Consider the following 20,335-nt stretch of genomic DNA (forward strand, 5'->3'; position numbering starts at 1 on the left):
GCCCCGCATCGGGCTCCCTGCTCAGCAGGAAGCCTGCTTCTCCCTCTCCCACTCCCCCTGCTTGTGTTCCCTTTCTCGCTGTGTCTCTCTCTGTCAAATAAATGAATAAAATCTTAAAAAAAAAACAACACTCAAAACGGTGCCTGATGCGTAAGTCTTTGATAAACATTAACTCGTTTAGTTCTGCTTATTCTGAGAAAATAGGCTGAGATGTCTACCCTCGGTCTTCTTAGCTCCTGTTTTCACTTTTCCCTCTCCCACCTTGAACTGGGTCCCATTACCAGTTGAAGAGTCCCCAGGGGTGGGTGCGGCTTAGGGCATCGATTGAAGGAATGGGCTCTGTCCTTCCCAGGCAGCTGGGGCTGAAGCGAGTCCCCCCCTCCCCCCGCCCCCGACTCCGAGAGGAGAGAAGGAAGGGGAGAGCCCAGAGCTCCTGTGCCTTTGCCTCCTAATCTCCTTGTCGCCTCTGAGCTGGGTTATAACGTAATGGAAGACTTGTCTTTGGAGGTCCCCATGCTAGTGGAGACATTCCAATCCAGTCGTCTGCCTCCTACTCCTCCCTTTGTGGGATCGAAGTTAGTTAAACCTGAAATGTGAAAGTAAATATACTGTCATTTTATCCCTTTTCAAATCATCTTTCTTACCTTATTTCAGAGAAACTCAACAAATTTTATGGTTTAGTATTTATTCTTTTTTTTAAATATTTTATTTATTTATTTATTTGAGAGAGTGAGAGAAAGCATGAGTGTGGGGTGGTGGGCAGAGGGAGCGGGAGAAGCAGACTCCCTGCTGAGCAGGGAGCCCAACTCAGGGCGCCATCCCAGGACCCCAAGATCATGACCTGAGCCGAAGGCAGATGCTTAACTAACTGAGCCACCCAGGCACCCTATTTGTTCTTAATTTAAGTATCAAGAAGCAAATATTGATTCCATATTCCTTTTGGTCTTAATCTTATGGATACAGCACAAGGTAAAAGCAGAATGTATTTAATAATGAGTTAAAAGTTAGGTAAGATACAGCAGGGGACTCAATATTATAAAGAAGTCATATTTTAAAAAGGTGCTGATGGGGGTGCCTGGGTGGTTCAGTCGGTTAAGCGTCTAACTGGATCTTAGCTCAGGTTTTGATCTCAGGGTTGTGAGTTCAAGCCTCACATTGGGCTCCACACTGGGCATGGAGCCAACTTTTAAAAAAGTAAATAAATAAAATAAAAAATTAAAAAGGTGCTGATGTGGGGCGCCTGGGTGGCTTAGTCGTTAAGCGTCTGCCTTCAGCTCAGGTCACGATCCCGGGGTCCCGGGATCGAGCCCCGCATCGGGCTCCCTGCTCGGCGGGAAGCCTGCTTCTCCCTCTCCCACTCCCCCTGCTTGTGTTCCCTCTCTTGCTGTCTCTCTCTCTCTGTCAAATAAATAAATAAAATCTTTAAAAAAAAAATAAAAAGGTGCTGATGTTTCATTTCAGCAAATCAACTAGAGGAAGGTGATGAGGGGGCATTTCCCAAAAGTTCACTGGAAGAAAAAAAGAGCAAACTGAAACTTACTCCCAGAGGAAGTGTATAACTTCCTCATTATGAGTCTCATTATTACAATTTTCAAAAGAAATGTTGGGAATTTCAGGAATTCATGAGTAGGCGTAAATTTATAAAGACTATTTTCATAAAGTGTAAACACCTTAAAATTTATTTATAAAATGAGAGACACTTTTTAAAATTGTATGCTTCACACAGAACTTAGCTTTTTTTTTTTTTAAATCAGTCCTCTTTCGGAAACTTATGTTTTTGGTTTTCATTTCATTTATTTAAACGTCTATGTCAACGCAACCAAGACTCCCTTCTTCTAATCTCTTATTAACTATAATATATGTGGCCAGATTATGATCTGGAAAGGCAGACATTTTAGGACAATTCTACAAGTGATCTATTTAGGGAAGTGAGTCGAACAAAATGCTGATTCTTTCCCACTCACCAAGCTGTGCGTCTACTAGTAAACAGAAACTCCTGAATATGGTACCTCACGCAGTTCTCACGGTCCCAGCTCTCCTTCCCCCAATCTTCTGCCCACCCTGTCATTGCTTCACCTCCCCCAGCACACCTCCCCCAACCCTCTTCCTTGTGTTACCTTTTTAATCTTCCCCTCAGCCCCATGGAGCAGTGCTACTACCATCCCCACTAATAGAAGAAGGAACAGAGTTTAGAAAGGGCATTTAACTGTGGCCGGGGCCACACAGCCAGACAGGTAGGAACCAGACTCCCCAGTCCCTGCTGGTGCTCACGCTAACGTGCTTGCTGCCTCCTGCAACCAGCCTCCAGTGTCCTACTGAGGGACACGAGCTCCAGGCTCAGACAGACCTGAGTTCAGGGCCCTGTTCTACTGCTTACGAGCTCTGTGATCTTCGGCAAATTTTTACCTTCTCTGATCCTCAGTATCCTCATCCATAAATGAGGATCGTCCCGCGATGATTAAACAAAGCGAAGTCCATAACGTGCTGGCCATAGGAAGCACGCAAAAACAACAGTCATCATTTCTGCTTAGAAATGTGATTGTGACTATTAATTAAGAATTAAAATTAGCAGGATGCCTCCGTGGCTCAGTCGGTAAGCGTCTACCTTCGGCTCAGGTCGTGATCCCAGGGTCCTGGGATCAAGCCCCGCATCGGGCTCCCTGCTCGGCGGGAAGCCTGCTTCTCCCTCTCCCACTCCCCCTGCCTGTGTTCCCTCTCTTGCTGTGTCTCTCTCTGTCAAATAAATAAATAAAATCTTAAAAAAAAAAGAAAATTAAAATTAGCGTAAAGTAAGATCCCCAAACTTCAGATCCTTCTTAGATTCGAATTAAGATACCTAGCCATGTCCCACACGTGGCCAGGGTCATTGCACACCTTATGGTATTACCTGCCTCCGCTCCCAGCAGATGCAGTTGGCTCTTTTGCTTGAACTGACTCTCACCTGTTTCCTTGGCCTGGAAAGCTTCTCCCCGCTCCACCACGCACCCACACTCATGCCCCCATAGTACCCTTCTCTTCCCGGCATGGGGCTCTGTCATCGTCAGGTAATGTGGGTCTCCCCTCCTCAAACCAAGAACTGCACAAGAGTAGGGCCATGGCTCTTTGTTCCCACGCAGAGCGGCACCCAGCAACGTGCCTGCATGCAGTAGGGTAGTGACCATGAGCTCAGTGAAGGAAATAGACGTCTCTCCATCCTTTTCCAGCTAAGGCCTCACTTACTTCAGTGGGCAGGAAAGCAGGTCTGTGCTCCACTCCTCTGGCCCAGGCAGAACCATCCTATCACCGGAGACCTGTCTATAAGCTAATATGCTTAGTCTCGGCATAATGTGGCTTCTTTTTAAAACTTGGGTCGAATTTTCCTAATCTTAAGAAACAGAAACAGGCTTGATACTGCGTTTGTTTGGTAGCTGTGGCCACCTGTGGTTTATAACTGTGTTTGTATGTGTGTCTTTGTTTTTATGTAGCAATTCCCTCCCCACCAACTGAAGTCAGTGTCTACAACAGCACCGCACACAGCCTGCTGATCTCCTGGGTCCCGGGTTTTGATGGATACTCCCCGTTCCGGAATTGCAGCGTTCAGGTAAACCAGCAAGATGAAGAGAGAAGTGCTCTGAGGGTCTACCTGATTTTTCTTCCTCCTGAGGATGGCTGCCGGGGCCTTCAACACCTCTGTTCAGAAGTCCATTGACCTCTTCTCCGCTCAGTGTCCGCCGCGTATGCCCCATTTTATGGTGTTCTGCCCCAGGATGCTGCTTCCTTTCTGCTCATGGTCCAGGGCCCAACCAGAAAGGAAACAGGTTTCCAGGATAGAACATCATGAGACCAGGGAGAATTAATTTTTAAGATATAAAAACACATCCCTAAATTAGGACTGGCTTGTGATCAGGAGTTTGGGAAGCCAAGTACTCCTCAACCTGGCTCCTCCTGGGCTAGTGGCCATAAAGGACAGGCAAGCAGGAGATGGGTCATTTTTGCTGTCAAATGTAGCACCTTGGCCCCTGGCTCCCAGGACAACCTGGGCATTAGAGGCCTTGCAAAGTCTTTCCCCTTTTTTAACCACTACCCGAAATTGGTATGAAATAATGCTGTAAGAAATACAGGCTAGCCCTCCTAAAATGGTACCTTGCCATGATGTAGGCTCTGCTTTGAGTGTTAATTTCATTAAAATGGAAAGTGTAGCTCACACTCTTACTTAAAACCCACACCAGAGGGGCGTCTGGGTGGCTCAGTCGGTTAAGCGGCTGCCTTCAGCTCAGGTCATGATCCCAGGGTCCTGGGATCGAGCCCCGCGTCGGGCTCCCTGCTCTGTGGGGAGCCTGCTTCTCCCTCTCCCTCTGCCTGCTCTGCCTGCTTGTGCTCTCTGTCTCTCTGTCAAATAAATAAATAAAATCTTTAGAAAAAAAAAAAAACCAAACCCACACCAGCACTGCAGGCTCAGAGTGCTCACAGAGCCCATAAAGTGGCAAACCCAGAAAGTTCTGATGCCAAAAGCAGTGCTCAGAACCATCTGCTCATCCGTGTCTCAGAAGAGACATTGCTTGTGGGAGCAGGTAGTTGAACATGTGTGGATTATCCACTGGAAACATGAATGCATTCTGCCCTGTATGTTGTCATACTGTGGGGTCAGAAATTATTCTTAGTTTCACAAATGTCCGGTCTTACTAGCTGAAAACATGTTAACCTGACACCTGCCATTCATGCCAGCTCAACTTGAAGCAGTGACTTCTAAAGAATTTTATATGTTGACAACCAGATGTTTTTAATACCAAACAGAATTAGTTTCTCTGTTTTTATTGCTTCCCACTCTTGTCTAACAGCTGTTCCTTCTCTGGAAAGTGAAAACATCCTATTATCCCCAAAATAGCCTCCACCCTCACCCCACCAACTCTAGCTTTGCTTAATTCTTGCCCAACTTTATTTGTAAACCTCCTAAGGGCTGTTAAGTGTTAGGAATTCTTATTGTGTCTACAAAGTCCTCACCAGGGATATCCTCTTTTTTGGGCAGCTTTTTCTGAGATATATTTCACAGACCATAATACTCACCCATTTAAAGTGTATATAGTGTTGGGGCATCTGGCTGGTTCAGTCGGAAGAGCATGCAACTCTTGATCTTGGGGTCGTGAGTTTGAGCCCCACGTTGGGTGTAGAGATTACTTAAATAAATAAACTTTTAAAAATAAAGTGTGTAATGCTTTTTGGTACGTTCACAGAGGTGTGCAACCATCACCATTGTCTAATCATGTGAATACTCATATAAGCTATTGGTCTGTAGTTTTCTTGTGTTAGCTTTTTCCTGTTGTGGTATCAGGGTGATACTGGCCTTATAGAATCAGTTGGGAGGTGTTCCCTCAACTGATATCTCTTGGAAGAGTTTGTGGAAGATTGATGTTAATTCTTTAAATATTTGATAGAAATCACCAGTGAAGCTGTCTGGTCCTGAGCTTTTCTTTGCAGAGAGTTTTTTGAATACTACCTCAACCTTTTTACTTGGTATACATCTCCTTAGATTTTCTATTTCTTTTTGAGTCAGTTTTGGTAGTTTGTGTGTTTCTAGGAATGTGTCCATTTCCTCTGGGTTATCTAATTGTTGGTATACCATTGCTTATAATATTCCATTATAAGCTTTTTTTTTCTTTGAGGTTGGTAGTAATGTCCCCTCTTTCATTCCTAATTTTAATAACTTGAGTCTTCCCTTCCTTTCTTCTGTTTGCTTTGGGTTAGTTTGCTCTTTTTTTTTTTTTTTTTTTTTTATTTTCTTAAGGTAGAAGGCTAGGTAATTTATTTGATATTTCTTCTTTAATATAAGCTTTTATACTATACATTTCCCTCTAAGCACTGTGTTAGCTGTATCACATAGGTTTTGGTATTTGGGGGCTTTTTTCCCATTCATCTCAAGTTTTTTGGTTATTTTCCTTGTGATTTCTTTTTTTTTTTTATTGGTTATTCAAGAGTGTGTTGTTTAATTTTCACATACTTATGAATTTCTCAAGTTTTCTTCCTTTGCTTATTTCTAATGTTATTCCATTGTGTTTGGAGGATATACTTAATATGATTTTCAGTCTTTTAAATTTATTACGGTTTGTTTTATGGCCTAGCATTTGTTCTTCTCTGGAGAATGTTCCTTGTGTACTTGAGGGGAAGGTATTATCCGCCTGTGGTTGGGTAGAATGTTTTATATGTCTGGTAGATCTAGTTAGTTTATAGTCTTATTCACTTCTGTTTCCTTGTTGATCTTCTGCTGAGTGGTTTTATCTGTTATTGAAAGTGGGGGATTAGTGTCTCAACTATTATTTTTGAATTGTCTGTTTCTCCCATCAATCCCATCTATATATAGATATATAGATCTATATAGATATAACTGAAGCATGGACCAGCCCTTTTTAAAACTGCTGCTGAGCTGTATGAAGAGTCCAAGAAGACATGAGGCTCCTGCCCACATGAGTATGGTTGCCTTCAGCGAGACTTTGAGGACGAGTTCTGCCCCCACCTTGAGAGAGTAGCTCTCAGGGTGGAAATGAGGTAGAGTAGGGTGGTAGGAAGGTCTGAAAACATCAGGTCACCCCTGAAGGTGGAAGATGATCACACGTAAGCGTCATCTGCTTTCTCTCTTTTCGCCTCTGCTTTGGGCAGCCATAGCATGAGTGAAAAATCATCCAGTGACTATCAAATTGCAGGCCTTCCTTGCCCACCTCGGATCCTGTGGTGCCAGACATGGTTATTCTGTCTTTGCCCCACCAGCTAGCTCAGCCTCCTTTCACCCGTAAGAATACAGTTATTTTACAAGTTAAATTGTAGGAGTAATGTTGTGACATACCTGTACGTGTAATTATTTGTTGTTTATCTGAAATTCAAATATAACTGGCTCTCCTGTTTTCTCTGACTGGTCCTAGCAGGATTAGTCAGGACTGGCTCTAGAAGTTAGACTTTTATATTCTGCACATTAACAGTATATTCCCACTTCTGAAGGAACCAAGCATAGTTTTGTAGCATGTCCCCAGCCCGTTACAATTTTAAACTCTGACTTGGTAACAAATGAATGTTTTGGACAAGATTCAGATCCACGCACTAGCAGGACACACCCTCTCACTTCCTTTGGTCCTGATGTTAGTTCCTTTCTTCACCCATTTTTGGGCTGCATACTCCATTTCTATTTTTAACTCTCCCACGTACTTCTTGCTATTTCATGCCCTCTTTTCCCCTAGGACCCACTGAGAAGGACTGTTATGGAAACCCTGTCTGCTTCCAGCAGTGTGTTCTCAAAGCGTGTCCCTGTGCTTGGAAATGCTCCACGCATTGTTCCGGAAATGGGGCAGGGGTGGAAAGCCAAGGGTTTCCTCCACCTTAGTTTCAGGGGTTGGTCACCAGGAAGTAGGTGCATACTCTAAAGTGGAGAAACAAAAAGTAAGTTCTGCCAATAGCCACCACCAAGATAAGCACGTAACTCTTTGTTTCTTCTCTGGTGGTTCCTCAGGCCAACTGGTACTTTTGTCACCCAGTGGAGTCTGCGGGTCTGAGTCAGAGGTGAGACTTGGCCCCAACGCCACCCTCATGGTATCCACTAGGGGATTTGGAATTCCAAAATGTTATTTGTGGCCCCATGGCCTAAATTTCAACACGTATATCCTGGAATCACAGCATTGTGTATCCACACCCCATGACTGCAAGCCCATTATTATTAGGAATATGTACAGGGTTTAAGATTTGTTTCCCTAATTAGTTTTGGTTACTTGTGTTTTATTCGATATCATTTTCTCTTTTCTGATTTTATAAGTACTACATATTGTAGAAATTTTGAAAAAACAGATAGTGGGGGGAAAAAAAAACATTCTCCTTTATTCCCATTCCCAGACAGGAGGTATGCTTAAGGGGAAAAGGTAGAAGTTTGGCCTAGGTCTAGATTTTTGCTTGTGTGTACAGGGGACATCTGGAGAGGGAGGTGGAGAGACTGGTAGAGCCTACGGAGGGAAAGATGAAGAGAAAGAACTCAGAGGAAAGAGCCGAGGTGTTTTAATGAGACTTGGAGAAAAGTTTGTTGGGTGAAGTACAAATGACTCTTCCCTATATCTTCCCGCCAAATAATGTCAGAAAATGTACATTCTCTGCATATATGCTTTTGGACTTGAATTTATATTGGGGTGGGAGTAGGGGTTAAAAAAAAAGAAAAGGACATGCTAAAATTGACCTCGAGGCGGGAGCAGAGTTCATCAACTTGCATAATGAGGAGAAATGCAGAATAAAAACAGAAATCCCGTATCCCATCCATCAGTAGGATTTGGGAAATGTTCTCTGTAAAGGGCCAGATAGTAAATATTATTTAGGTTTTGCCTCCACGTAGGATGTCGGTTGTCTTTGGAGCATATTCTGTGAAACAGCTGAAAGAAGAAATCAAGAATCGAGGTGGTTCTGAGAAAGGAAGGGCTACTTCTTATTTCATATTATACTATAAAATTACCATCATTAGAATATGATAAAGATCATCACTTGCTCTGTTACCTGCCACAGTGAGAATGCTTATTTTAGGCATTTTGCTCAGGTCCTCGGGGGCTGCTCCAGTAGCATGAGTAACACACAGTAATGCTGGTGGGGAAATTAGTGTGTGGCCCGAAAGGAAGCCGCTACTTCCCCTCAGTGGAGAGGAAGGGCCACGTGCACTGAACGGACGAGTGCTCCGTGTCTGGCATTCCCACCACCTTACTAATGCCTGGTCCACATTTCTACTCCTCACTTAGGTCAAGGAAGTTGATCCGCTGAGTAATGGCTCGGTCATGATTTTTAACACCTCTGCTTCACCACATCTGTATCAAATTGAGCAGCTGCAAGCGCTGGCTAATTACAGCATTGGTGTGTCCTGCGCGAATGAAATTGGCTGGTCTGCAATGAGCCCTTGGATTCTGGCCAGCACAAGTGAAGGAGGTAATTCCTGGAGTTCAGGATAAATATGGCCCCTGATGGCATGTGATTAAACAAATCCTTCCCGGTGGCCTGATTGAGAGTTTAAACTTTGCTTTGTTTGATCTTTGTCTCTAGAGGAGAATTTTATTGTGGTAGCCATTGAAAATGGGGAAATGGCAGTGCCCCAAGTCCAAAGGCTTCTCAATTCGGAGACTAAAGCAGCATCCCGTCTCTAGGGGGATTTGGAGGGAGTACCTGGCAGGTGTGTGGGAATAGGTTGGAGGGATCTGGAGGACTAGCTACTTCCGGGTCAAACTTTCACTCTTCCAGTTTCAGTACGTGGGTCCACAGCTTCTGAGCCTCTCCACGTCCTTTGGAGAGAACAGGCTTGCTGAATTAATTATACCTTCTGCATCTCCTTTTCAGCTTTCGAGTATATGTTGACATTTCTTTTCCACTGTTGACTCTGCTGTACCTTATGAGTTGATACTGTTTTAAATTCCTTCCTGTCATCATAGAGGGGTTTCAGGAGGAGCAGACATAAAGACATGTTGAGTTGGCCATGTTTATCCATAAATTCTACAACCGATTCGAAACCGTATGGCTCAGTTCATAACACAGCTTTAGCTGTGTGACGTTTCCTAAGCAGAAATGAAGGTTAGAGTACCCTTTTGTTTTCTTTTTAGGCATTTCGGAAATATATAACTTAATCTCCTCTAAATACAACTGTAGGCAATCGTTTGGTATGTATTATTGCAATTGTTTTTATTCTTTCTATATGTGTATATAGAAATAAAATATTTTTTATTTCTAAAATGGATTGTTATTACATACCTTTTTGCAATTTGATTTTTTCCCCTCCTTAAGATATTTTTTTCATATCAGTACACATGATCTACCTAATTCTTTTCAGTGGCTGGGTAGTAAGTATTCCATCGGAAAATATATCGAAATTCATTACATCATAATTATTGACTGAGCATTACATTTATTCCTTTTTATCATTATTATGTTTCAGTAAATGTAATACTACCTAAGGAGAATTTTTTAGATTAAATTCCTAGAAATAAAATACTTGGTCAAAGAGCATATTATTTTCAGTTTTATTTTTAAGATTTATTTATTTGAGAGAGAGAGAGAGAGTGCAGGCAGGGGGAGAGGCAGAGGGAGAGGGAGAGAATCACAAGCAGACTCTGCACTGAGCATGGAGCCTGACGTGGGACTTGATCTCACGACCCTGACATCATGACCTGAGCGGAAACCAAGAGTCAGACACCTAACCAACTGAGCCCCCATATTATTTTCAGTTTTAATAGATATTGTCAAGTTTCTTGCTCCCAAAAAGTAATCTAGTAATGACCTTGACCTGTTTCCCAAATTATTCTGTACATATATATAATACATACATACATTTTTTTCAAAGTGCTATAACTTTTATCCTTGTACCCTTGTGAGAGATAACAGACATTTTTGACATAAGTGAGTATGTGACTTAAGCAGAACTTACTATAAACCAGAGAGTGAAAACCAGAGTTAAATTTTACATTTTGACATCCAGGCATTACCATTTGATCCTCTGATCTTCAGTAATGAGATGTCTTACATATAATACGCATATATACATTCTTAAAATCTTTTGACTGATTAGCTCAGCTCAGACCACCAGGAGCCTGCCTTTGGACTTTAAAATGGTGGCTCCCTTCTAAGCTCTGCAGTGTTCCCTGCCGTGTACATCTCACATGACACAGACTTGATCTCCAGTCAGTCTGGTTGACCTTCCACCCCACAGGTTACTATTGGAGAACCCTGTTCAAGTTGTGTCTGCTTTGCTTCCCCAGGAGGAGTCCATGAGCACCACCCACCTGCTTCCCTGCCTTTCCTTGTCTTTGTGATTTTAGTTTGGAAAGTGCTTACTTTTTAAAAGCTCACGTCGTATTTCAGGGGTGCCTGGTAGCGCAGTTGGTTAAGCGGCTGACTGTTGGTTTCAGCTCAGGTCATGATCTCAGGGTCCTGGGATCCAGCCTCTAGTTGGGCTCCACGCTCAGCGCTGAGTCTGCTTTAGGATTGTCTCTCTCCCTCTGCCCTTCTCCCCACTTGCTCTCAAGTGCTCTCTCTCTTTCTAAAGTAAATAAATAAATATTTGAAAAATAATAAACCTCATGTAGCATTTCAGTGCTCCTTAATTGAAAAGAGGGTGAAAATCTCCTATTAACCCCAGTCCCAGTTGAATGCTTTCCGTAGAACATTCAGAAACTGAGAAGAGAAAGTACCTCTGTGTACTTTTCTCTGTGGTTCTTCATCTTTCTTTCTTCTTTCTTTTGTAGCCCCCTCAGTAGCACCTTCGAACGTCAGTGTGTTTCTGAATGAATCTAGTCATAAGGTGGACGTCAGATGGATCAAGCCTCCAATTAAGCGGCAGGCTGGGGAACTGCTGGGCTACCGGATATCCCACGTGTGGCAGAGTACAGACACTTCCGTAAGTCTGACCTCTGAAGGAGTTTGCTTGTCTCCTTTGGTTTGCTCATTTAATACTGTTGTACAAGCTTTCGTTTTGTTGTGAGAAGACCAGGAGTTACTGATTGAGAAATCTGTCACTGAATAGTTACAAAATCCAGGGAATCCCTGGGGCTTTTCTCGCTCACTCACTCATCCATTCATTTATGTATTCAGTAAATATGTGTAGGACCCATCTCTGTTATCACCTGATTCGTGCCTTCTGGGAACTTGGGCTCTTGTAGGAAGATAGTTGAGAACTACTGCGATAACTAAAGCAGAAGGTCAAGAAGCTGTATGGCTTAGCAGTCCAGCCATTCACAGCCTCTTGGAAATTCCAGAGGACACTTTTCTGAAGAAGATTGTCAGGGAAGAACTCCAGCCTCATAGAGAATGGCAAGGGGTAACCAGACTCCAGAGGACAGGGTTAAGTCAGCAACAGGTTGTCTTAATGCAGTTCCACGGAAGTAGGGATGATGCCTGCATATGGGTGGGTAGGCAGCTCCCAGACTGGTCTCCTTCCCACTTGGGAAAGGAAGAGAATTGAGGTGCCACTGACTTGTTTGTGACAGAGAGCATCCTTGGAAAGGCAGATGCACTGACTCCATCATCAGGACCGTCCCTTTACCACCATCATGCAAAGCTGACTTTTGCCTGATTATCCTGGCCCTGGAGACAGATCAGGTTTCAGCGTCCTCATAGCATTTGTGTGGGGCGTCTCGTGAAAGTAGTACGGCTGCTTGGCAGGAGAGAGGGACAGAGTCAACAGCTGCCCCCACGGATGATGTCCAGGCTTTGTTTCAGTCATTTGCAACCTCACGTCATCCAGCTTTTACCGAAACTGCTCTTTTCCCAAAGGACAGTTGGGATTTATTCTTCTTCTTTTCCTGACTCAGTTTACCTATCAGATTCTTGGAAGCAGTAGGTGACGGAATAGAGGAAAAAGAAGAGGGCTTGAAGTCCACGACTTTTTGTGCCTCAGAGTGATAACAGGATGTTGTTTGTAAAAGTCAAACGCCTGCTCAGGAGTGTCGCAGCTACGAGAGAAGCCTCTCGTTTCTTGGTCTTTGGTCCTAAGGCCTCTGTGCAGGGTGCTTATTTGATTAACCATATTTCCACACTGGCTGAATCAGGGGAATTAAATGCCTCTCTCAGAGACAAGCCCCTTTCACAATGCTAAATTGTGAACAGTCCCTGAACAGTCCCTGAAGGTCCAATCATTGTATTTTGGTTCAGTAGGATTTTATTTTTCTCTGGTTGGCAGAAGATAGTAACTGTCAGCAGACACTTGAGAGGGCTAAAAAAAAAAAAAAACCCCAGTTTTGTTTAAAGAGCTGCAGGTCATCCTTTTGACCTCTCCTTCTGGCGTGGGTGAAAGCTGTTTGTTTGGAGGGGACCTCTGGAGCTGGGACGTGCTGAAGGGCGAGAGTGAGGAAAGCCTCGTGGATGACGCAGCAGAGAGCCTCATGCCCTAAATGCCACCCGCACCCCGCTGCGCTGCGCATGCTTGTTGCCCTTTGTTCAGAACGACCCCCTGTGCGGCGAGAACAATACTGCCACAGTCAGGGCTGTGACCTTTCCAGCCGTTAACCTCCTTGGAGATGCTGGATCATCCCAGTGAGAACATCATTTGCATTGTACTCATGCTATGCTTGGTGCATCATGCTGGTCTGGTGACAACGAAAGACTCAGTGGCTCCCTTTCCTTAGGATAACGTTCTCTGAGGCAGCTTAGCTTCGATCTCATGGGCCGCCACTGGAGGAAAAGAAAAACACTGAAGAAAAGCCAACCCCGAGAGCATCCTAAAACCTCTGCCCGAAGTGAAGTTTGAAATCACCTCTGTCTCCTGAATTCCCCTCATTTTAGGAGGGCAAGAGTTAGACACAACTTCATCTCTCAAAATTGTCCTTTCATTTCCATTTTTAGAAAACTCTCGCTAAAGGTATATCTTCTTTATGCAAGGGAAGGGAATTGGATATTTTTGGAGATATTCCCAGGGGTTACTCTAACAAGGGTGGTTTTTTTGTATGCAATTTCAGAACTTTCTTAGAAGTGATCTTTGGGTGGGTTATTGTTTATACCTTCATTATCCCCACCTGTTATGTCACTTTCAGACTAAGAAACCCCTGATATTTACTGTACACACACTTACTATATCTTCATGAAGATATTGACCTCTTTTGGTTCCCTTTTTCTTTACATCCCTTGCATTCCAAATCCAAGCTCAAAATCCAAAAGTCAGGAGCAAGTGCTGACGCCCATGGTGGGCCTTATTCTTAATTACAGTTATGAATTACATTCTTGCAGAGTTGGGAGATATTAAAGTCTTTGGATAACTAGAAACAAATACAGGGCGCCTGGGTGGTTCAGTCGTTAAGCATCTGCCTTCGGCTCAGGTCATGGTCCCAGGGTCCTGGGATCGAGCCCCGCATCGGGCTCCCTGCTGAGCGGGAAGCCTGCTTCTCCCTCTCCCACTCACCCCTACTTGTGTTCCCTCTCTCACTGTGTTTCTCTCTGTCAAATAAATAAATGAAATCTTAAAAAAAACAACAACAACAACAAAACTAGAAACAAATACCACTGCAGTCGCTCTGACCAACTCTAGTGCGTCACAAGAATAAAAAGAAACCATGTCTCCAAAGATATGCTATTACTTTCTGCAACAGACATGACCCACATGTTTTCTGTGTAGATAAAGTTGTGATCAGATGTCATATTATAAATCTGATTATTACCTGAAAAGGCTCTTATATTTTAAGTCCTCAAGGCGACGAGCCTCTGTCGGTAGAGATGAAAGCTCACGGAATGAGAAACATGCAGTTAGCCCACAGCGTGTGCCCCAGGACCCGACCACCTCATGCCAGGGAAATGGCCACCCCTTGTGCACTCTGCACCCTGACAGTGAAAGAGATAATCCTCACAGGGGTGGCTCCTACCCATGTCTGATTTTAAATGGATTTCTTTGTCAGATTTCAAAATCGAAATTAAAATAAATATTTGGGGATATGGATATGGTCACACATATTTGGCATCAATAGACTATGGATAAATTACATCCACTTTTTAAAAACAGGGATCATTTTGGGGGTGTCCGGGTGACTTAGTCTGTTAAGCGTCCGACTCTTGATTTCCGCTCAGGTCATGATCTCAGGGTCATGAGATCGAGCCCCGTGTTGGCCTTCGTGCTGAGTGTGGAGCCTGCTTGAGGTTCTCTCTCCCTCTGCTCCTCCCCTCCCCTCCCCATTCACACTCGAGCACCCATGCATGCACTCTCTCTCTCTCAAAAAAAAATAAAATAAATAAAAACAGGGATCATTTTAAAACTATCATTTAAGGATATTCTTAGAGAAAATTGTTACACTGCTACTAAAATATTTATCATATATCTTTCTAATCACTACTTCAGCATTTGGTATAGGTCCACGCCTAAAAAGGGGCCAATTCTTTATGCATTTCCAAAACATATTACCTGTAAGCAGGGTCTGGCATCATTCCCGTACTTCGAGATTCAGAATGATGACAGCAGCAACCACGATGATCACCACTGTTAATGCACTGAAAGAACGGGAGGTGGAAATTTCTAAGTTCCTTCTCTGGGTTTTCATAGTGAGTGACAGGCCCGAAGTGACTAGATATTATCAACTACTGTGATGTTTATTTCCAAAAGGATAATTTTGATTTAGGATTTCTCTTCTTCTAGGGATTTAATCCTTTCACAGTCATGCATGTCCTCTACTTTTGAGATAATTCTCACAAATGATGTATTATATTTGAGTCCCAGCAGATGGAAAAACACGAAGCTGGAAGTAGGCCCAATGGCCCTCGTCAGGCATGACATCTTCTACACTTTCTACTAAAGTGCATGACTGACGACATAGATGACATGACTACCTACTGCTGTTAGGTAGTAAACTGTGAGGTAGACATGTTATTTCTCAGCAGCCAGCCAGACTCACTGCTGGGCTCCGTGCCTTTGTGGGTTTGGACCATGGAGTTGCTCTACTTGAGGATCCCCCCCATTAAATAGAGAATGCCAACAAACTCATAATCAAAACTGGGTTTGCCATAAATAAAATATTCTATTTCTAAAAAAAGATATTGCCTGATTATACCAAAAAATTGTTACTTACTATTTTGTTCACTTAATTAATAAAATAAAAAAAAAATCCGTGACAAATCTCCTTGGCACGCAATCCAAGGGAATAGAAAAGCCAAAAAATTTTAAAGCCCTTTCATCCCTTGTCTGAGGTTATTTCTGAGTCCTGATGGACACTGCTTGTTTGGATTTAGAAAGTCTCTGGGTGGCTGACCCAGGTAACCCCTTTGGTCACGAATGTTGGGACTGCCCTCTCCCTAAGGGCTGAGCTGGCCCCACCCTGCACCAGTTAGAAGTGATCAGCATGAGACAGGGTGATCAGGGAATAAAGCTGCCACCCAAACCAGGCCCCTGCTCCCTGTGATCCGTGATATCTGTGCCCCACCCATATGGTGTGACATTTCTCTCTTTCTCTCTGTGAAATCAGATCTCCAAAATGCAGAGATTAAAGACGGGTTCCTGGGGCCTCCTTTCGGCCTTCACCAGCCCTCCAGTTCCCATTTGAAAAGCCAGCCCCCAACATAAAATTAGTTTCTTATGCCAGAGGACAGCATCGTCAAGGTTTGGAAACAAAGAGGAAATGTTATATAAGCACTCAGGTCTGGTTGAGTTTTGTTTTGTTTTGTTTTTTTTCTCTAAATCATTTCCCCCCATGTTTTCATGGCGCGTGTTGCATGGCAGTGGTTATAAAACAAAATAAGTAAAAGTGAAACCAGATTTTCAAAATTTGAGAAAATTGTGCATGTATCACACTGGGAGGGGGAAAAAAACAGTGTCCGTGCCCTCCTCGATGTAGATTTTAGCCAGAACTCTTATAATTGCAAGGAATAGGAGCCCATTCATGCTGGCTCAAGGGAAGTTGGCAGGCATTCAAGGTCAAGGTACAGTGTGGCTCTTGGGCGTTAGGCTGCGGCGGTTCTGAGGGCGGGGGTCTCAAGGAGCCAGCCTTGCTCTTGCCATCCGGCTGCCTCTGCTACATGCTCCTCTCATCCAGAGGCTTCTTTGCTGACCATTCTAAGTGCCATGCCCTCATAGCCTTGGCCCAGGCCCCGAGGCCTGAGGTTGCTGCCGGCGCATTCTGTGTCCCTGCCCACCTTTTGGTTCTGTTAGCTGTGGCCTGAGTGAGGAAGGGATGTGGTGGAAACACAGCCGCTGCTCCCTGGGCTGTGGGTGGGACGACTTCCCTCAGAGGAACTGTGGGCAAGCAGGCGACGTGCCCCTGGCGCCTCAGGATTTCATTCCCCTTCCTTCCTTTTCTGTCCCCAGAAAGAGCTGTCTGAAGAAGTTGGCCAGAATGGCAGCCATGCTCAGATTCCTGTTCAAGTCCATAACGCCACGTGCACAGTGAGGATTGCCGCCATCACCAAGGGGGGAGTCGGGCCTTTCAGTGACCCAGTGAAAATGTTCATCCCTGCACACGGTGAGAGCCGGCTTCCTTATCGGCTGATAGAATGTGTCAGCCCCAGCAATGCACAGATGGCCAGACTGACCATGGGATGGGCATCTGGTTTAAGAATGAAACACAAAGACTGAAGGAAATTTTGGCGATGATGAAGATAGTTTTTTCATATAAAGATATGCTAACCCACTTCACAGAGCACTGATACCTGTGAGTCCTCCCACTACCTTTACTATTGATGGTGGTGCTAAGTTATGAGGACGGTGAGTCCTTTTGGAATACCAAATCTGACTTGATCTATTGAATTTAGTTTCAATGATGTATTCGTGACTGAAAGTCGGGTAGGCTAGGGTATGGCCAATCCTTAGCTCTCCATAATGGGCACTGTTTGTTTATGGGCTAGTGTTTGTTTTCTGTGTTTTAAGCAGTACGGTTATTACTCACTCAAGCCTTGCTGACGTGCTTCATGATTGATTGGTACAGAACATGAAGTGTTACCTACAGAAGTTTTCCTTAACACGGCATGGGGCTCACTGAGCTAAATGCTCAGCCCTGTGTGCCATCTTCTGCATGTTGCTGGAGTATCCTTTGGCAAGCTGCCCCTGTGATGCCCCATGTGGCCCCAGATGCGGTACTTGCTTCCATAGACCAGGGGAGCCCCCTTTGTTCTGATTCTCACTCCCCTGGGTCGCTTGATATGAAACTGCTGTCATAAACTCCATGCACGGGCATCTCTATCAGTGTGATTTTTGCATTTACAAGTTCTTGCCAAATAGGGTCTTTGTACCTGCAGCAGACAGGACTTGTGAGTGGACCACTGAGTTCCAGTCTGTGTGTTCTCGTGACCCTCAAACACGCTAAAAGGGACCCATATTACAGTTCCTGCAGCCCATGGGCTCTATACCTAGGGAGCATTGGAAACTGGTGATGGCAAGCAAGATGTGTCTCCCTGGTAGAAATTCAGAGACAATGAGATTCTCATTCTAAGGGCATGGGTTAAAAAAAATCAGAGTTTAAGAAGACAGAGCTTTTGGGCACCTGGGTGGCTCAGTCGGTTAAGCGACTGCCTTCGGCTCAGGTCATGATCCTGGAGTCCCGGGATCGAGTCCCACATCGGGCTCCCTGCTCCACAGGGAGTCTGCTTCTCCCTCTGACCCTCTTCCTTCTTGTGCTATCTCTCATTCTCTCTCTCTCAAATAAATAAATAAAATCTTAAAAAAAAAAGAGAGAGAGAAGACAGAGCTTTCATCCTCATACATGGGAAACTCTCCAACATTTTACAAAGCTGTGCTATTCCAGCAATCCTTGCTTTGCACATCTCGAACGTGCATACGTTTCAGCTCCCACGGTTGGGTTAAATAACACTGGCTCCCCAAAGACACGGTCCGAACTTGAGTTACCATCATGTAGTGTCTGTGAGTAATTGCATGGAGTGTACACTTCACCACCAGCTGTCCAGTCCGGAAACCACCATGTAAATAACAGATGTGCGTCATGATCGTGACTAGTCTTATCACTCGTCTCAAAGTCTCTCCGTGGTTGGACACTGCACTTCCATGGTTGGACACTGCACTTCCATGGTTCAAATCACATGCATTTGGAAGACCTATAGCCATGTTGCCTCCTTATCTCCCAGGACACACCCACACGACACTTGATAAAAATAAGTCCTTGGAAGAGGGAGTCAAAAAAAAAAAAAAAAAAAAAAGGAAGAGGGAGTCAGTGAACAAAGATGAAGTGTGGCAAGGAAAGGAAGCGGGTAAGCGTTGAAGTGAAATTGGAATTGAACGTGGAAGGCACAGCTGACTGTGGGAATGCAGACACGGCTGCCATGTGGTGGACTAGTTCTGCGGCCAGGGCACGCGGTGAAGGTGACCTTACAACGTGAGCGTAGGGACCATGCCAAAAAAAAGGAAGACGGCCCTGAGGAAGTTACATGAGCAAAAATCTTCATGTAAAGGAATGCTCAGAGACAGTTCACAGCTTTGAAAGCACAAAGGGTAAAACGTGGGGAACGAATCCAAACCCAGAAAGGAGTATGAAAATTCTCCACGGTACAGAAAATATATTCTTGCCATGTCATAAGTTATGTGACTGGAAGAAGACAGGTACCATTCAAACTACTCTTGATCAGCTTTTTACAAAGAAATGCAGTCTTTTAATTCTCAATATTTCTAGTGTTTTAAATTACGGTAGACCAGATAAATATGAGTTTTGCCATTTTTCTTATTCCTTATACATTCATAACAGACGTGAAGAGAGTCACCCGTTAAGTATTAAGATCACTGTGCATGGTCTCAGCTTGCACCGTCAGAGTGAGGACTGCCTGCATATGTAGACCACAAAATATAAAAGGACTAAGTTCTAGAGCTTTTGACTATCTTCTTTCCCTTTTCCAAGGCAGTGTTTCTTATGTATTTTGGATCCCAGAGAAATGTTTTCAACGGATTCTATTGGTTTTTTACTAGGTTGGGTAGATTTTGCCCCCTCATCAACCCCAGCACCTGGCAACACAGATCCTGTGCTCATCATCCTTGGTTGCTTTTGTGGATTTGTTTTGATTGGGTTGGTTTTATATATTTCTCTGATCATCAGAAAAAGAATCCAGGAGACAAAGTTTGGGTAAGTCTCCTCAGTTTAAAATGTTTTGCTCAGTGGTCTCACGTGCTTGTTCTGCCAACGGGTAATGCCCTCCTGCTGGCTCAGCTCCTCACACTGTACTCAGCGGGGGGTCCTGTCTTGTGTACATCCTGGGGACAGGCAGCTTCCTTGCTTAGACCAGTGCAACAGAGACAACCAGCAGTGGAAGCTGGCCTTGAAAGGGGCTCATTTACAGAGAAGAGCATCAATAGGCCTTCAGTACTCAAACTTGGTTGCTGTAAAATGAGGGTTTTTGTTAGAAGTCTTAAAAATAATCCTAATTATTTTTTAAAAAAACAATGAAATGTATGTATAGATAAAAATACCAGAAGGAAATTCACCACAAAGCATTAGCAATTCTGGATGGTGTAAGTTGGGATGATTCTGTGTTTTCTTTTTTTTTTTGTTTTTGCTGTATTTTATACATTTTATGTAATGATCAATGATTTTTCTAATAGAGAAAAACTTTATATTTTCACATTCCAGTGTAAAAGAGGCACTTATTCTGATTTTCTATGCATTTGACTTTGAGAACAGTAGTTAAGTATCAACAAAGGTGTGCAGGCGTGTTAAATCAACCTATGAAAAGAAGGCTATATGTGCAAATTTGTTTCTGACTCAGTTTTCTACTCTAGTGCCTCTGTAGTGAGTTTGGATTTCCATGAAATCCAGTTTATCACTCATGAGGCGGAGGAGGTATTCTGTAAGAGGCAGGTTGTTAACAGCCTGGGATGGGACAGAGTGAGGGAAGGTGAGTGACTGTTTTGGAGGGAGCTGAGCAACCTTTGTTTCTGCGTCTTAGGAATGCTAGTAGA

The 20,335-nt window shown here is 43.9% G+C and overlaps 1 protein-coding gene across 1 annotated transcript in view; it reads left to right on the plus strand.

Annotated features, from left to right (window-relative positions):
• Nucleotides 1-20,335, plus strand: part of MERTK (MER proto-oncogene, tyrosine kinase) — a 99,258-nt gene that overhangs the window by 54,457 nt on the left and 24,466 nt on the right. The window contains exons 6-10 of the mRNA XM_025868190.2: nucleotides 3,465-3,580; nucleotides 8,730-8,913; nucleotides 11,217-11,368; nucleotides 16,748-16,901; nucleotides 19,349-19,502. Coding sequence (XP_025723975.1) covers nucleotides 3,465-3,580; nucleotides 8,730-8,913; nucleotides 11,217-11,368; nucleotides 16,748-16,901; nucleotides 19,349-19,502 — 760 coding nt within the window. The remainder of the gene's footprint in view (nucleotides 1-3,464; nucleotides 3,581-8,729; nucleotides 8,914-11,216; nucleotides 11,369-16,747; nucleotides 16,902-19,348; nucleotides 19,503-20,335) is intronic.

Source organism: Callorhinus ursinus, unplaced genomic scaffold (assembly GCF_003265705.2).
Source record: "Callorhinus ursinus isolate GAN/ISIS: 27379988/994484 unplaced genomic scaffold, GSC_fseal_2.0 scaffold10, whole genome shotgun sequence".
Lineage (NCBI taxonomy): Eukaryota > Metazoa > Chordata > Mammalia > Carnivora > Otariidae > Callorhinus > Callorhinus ursinus.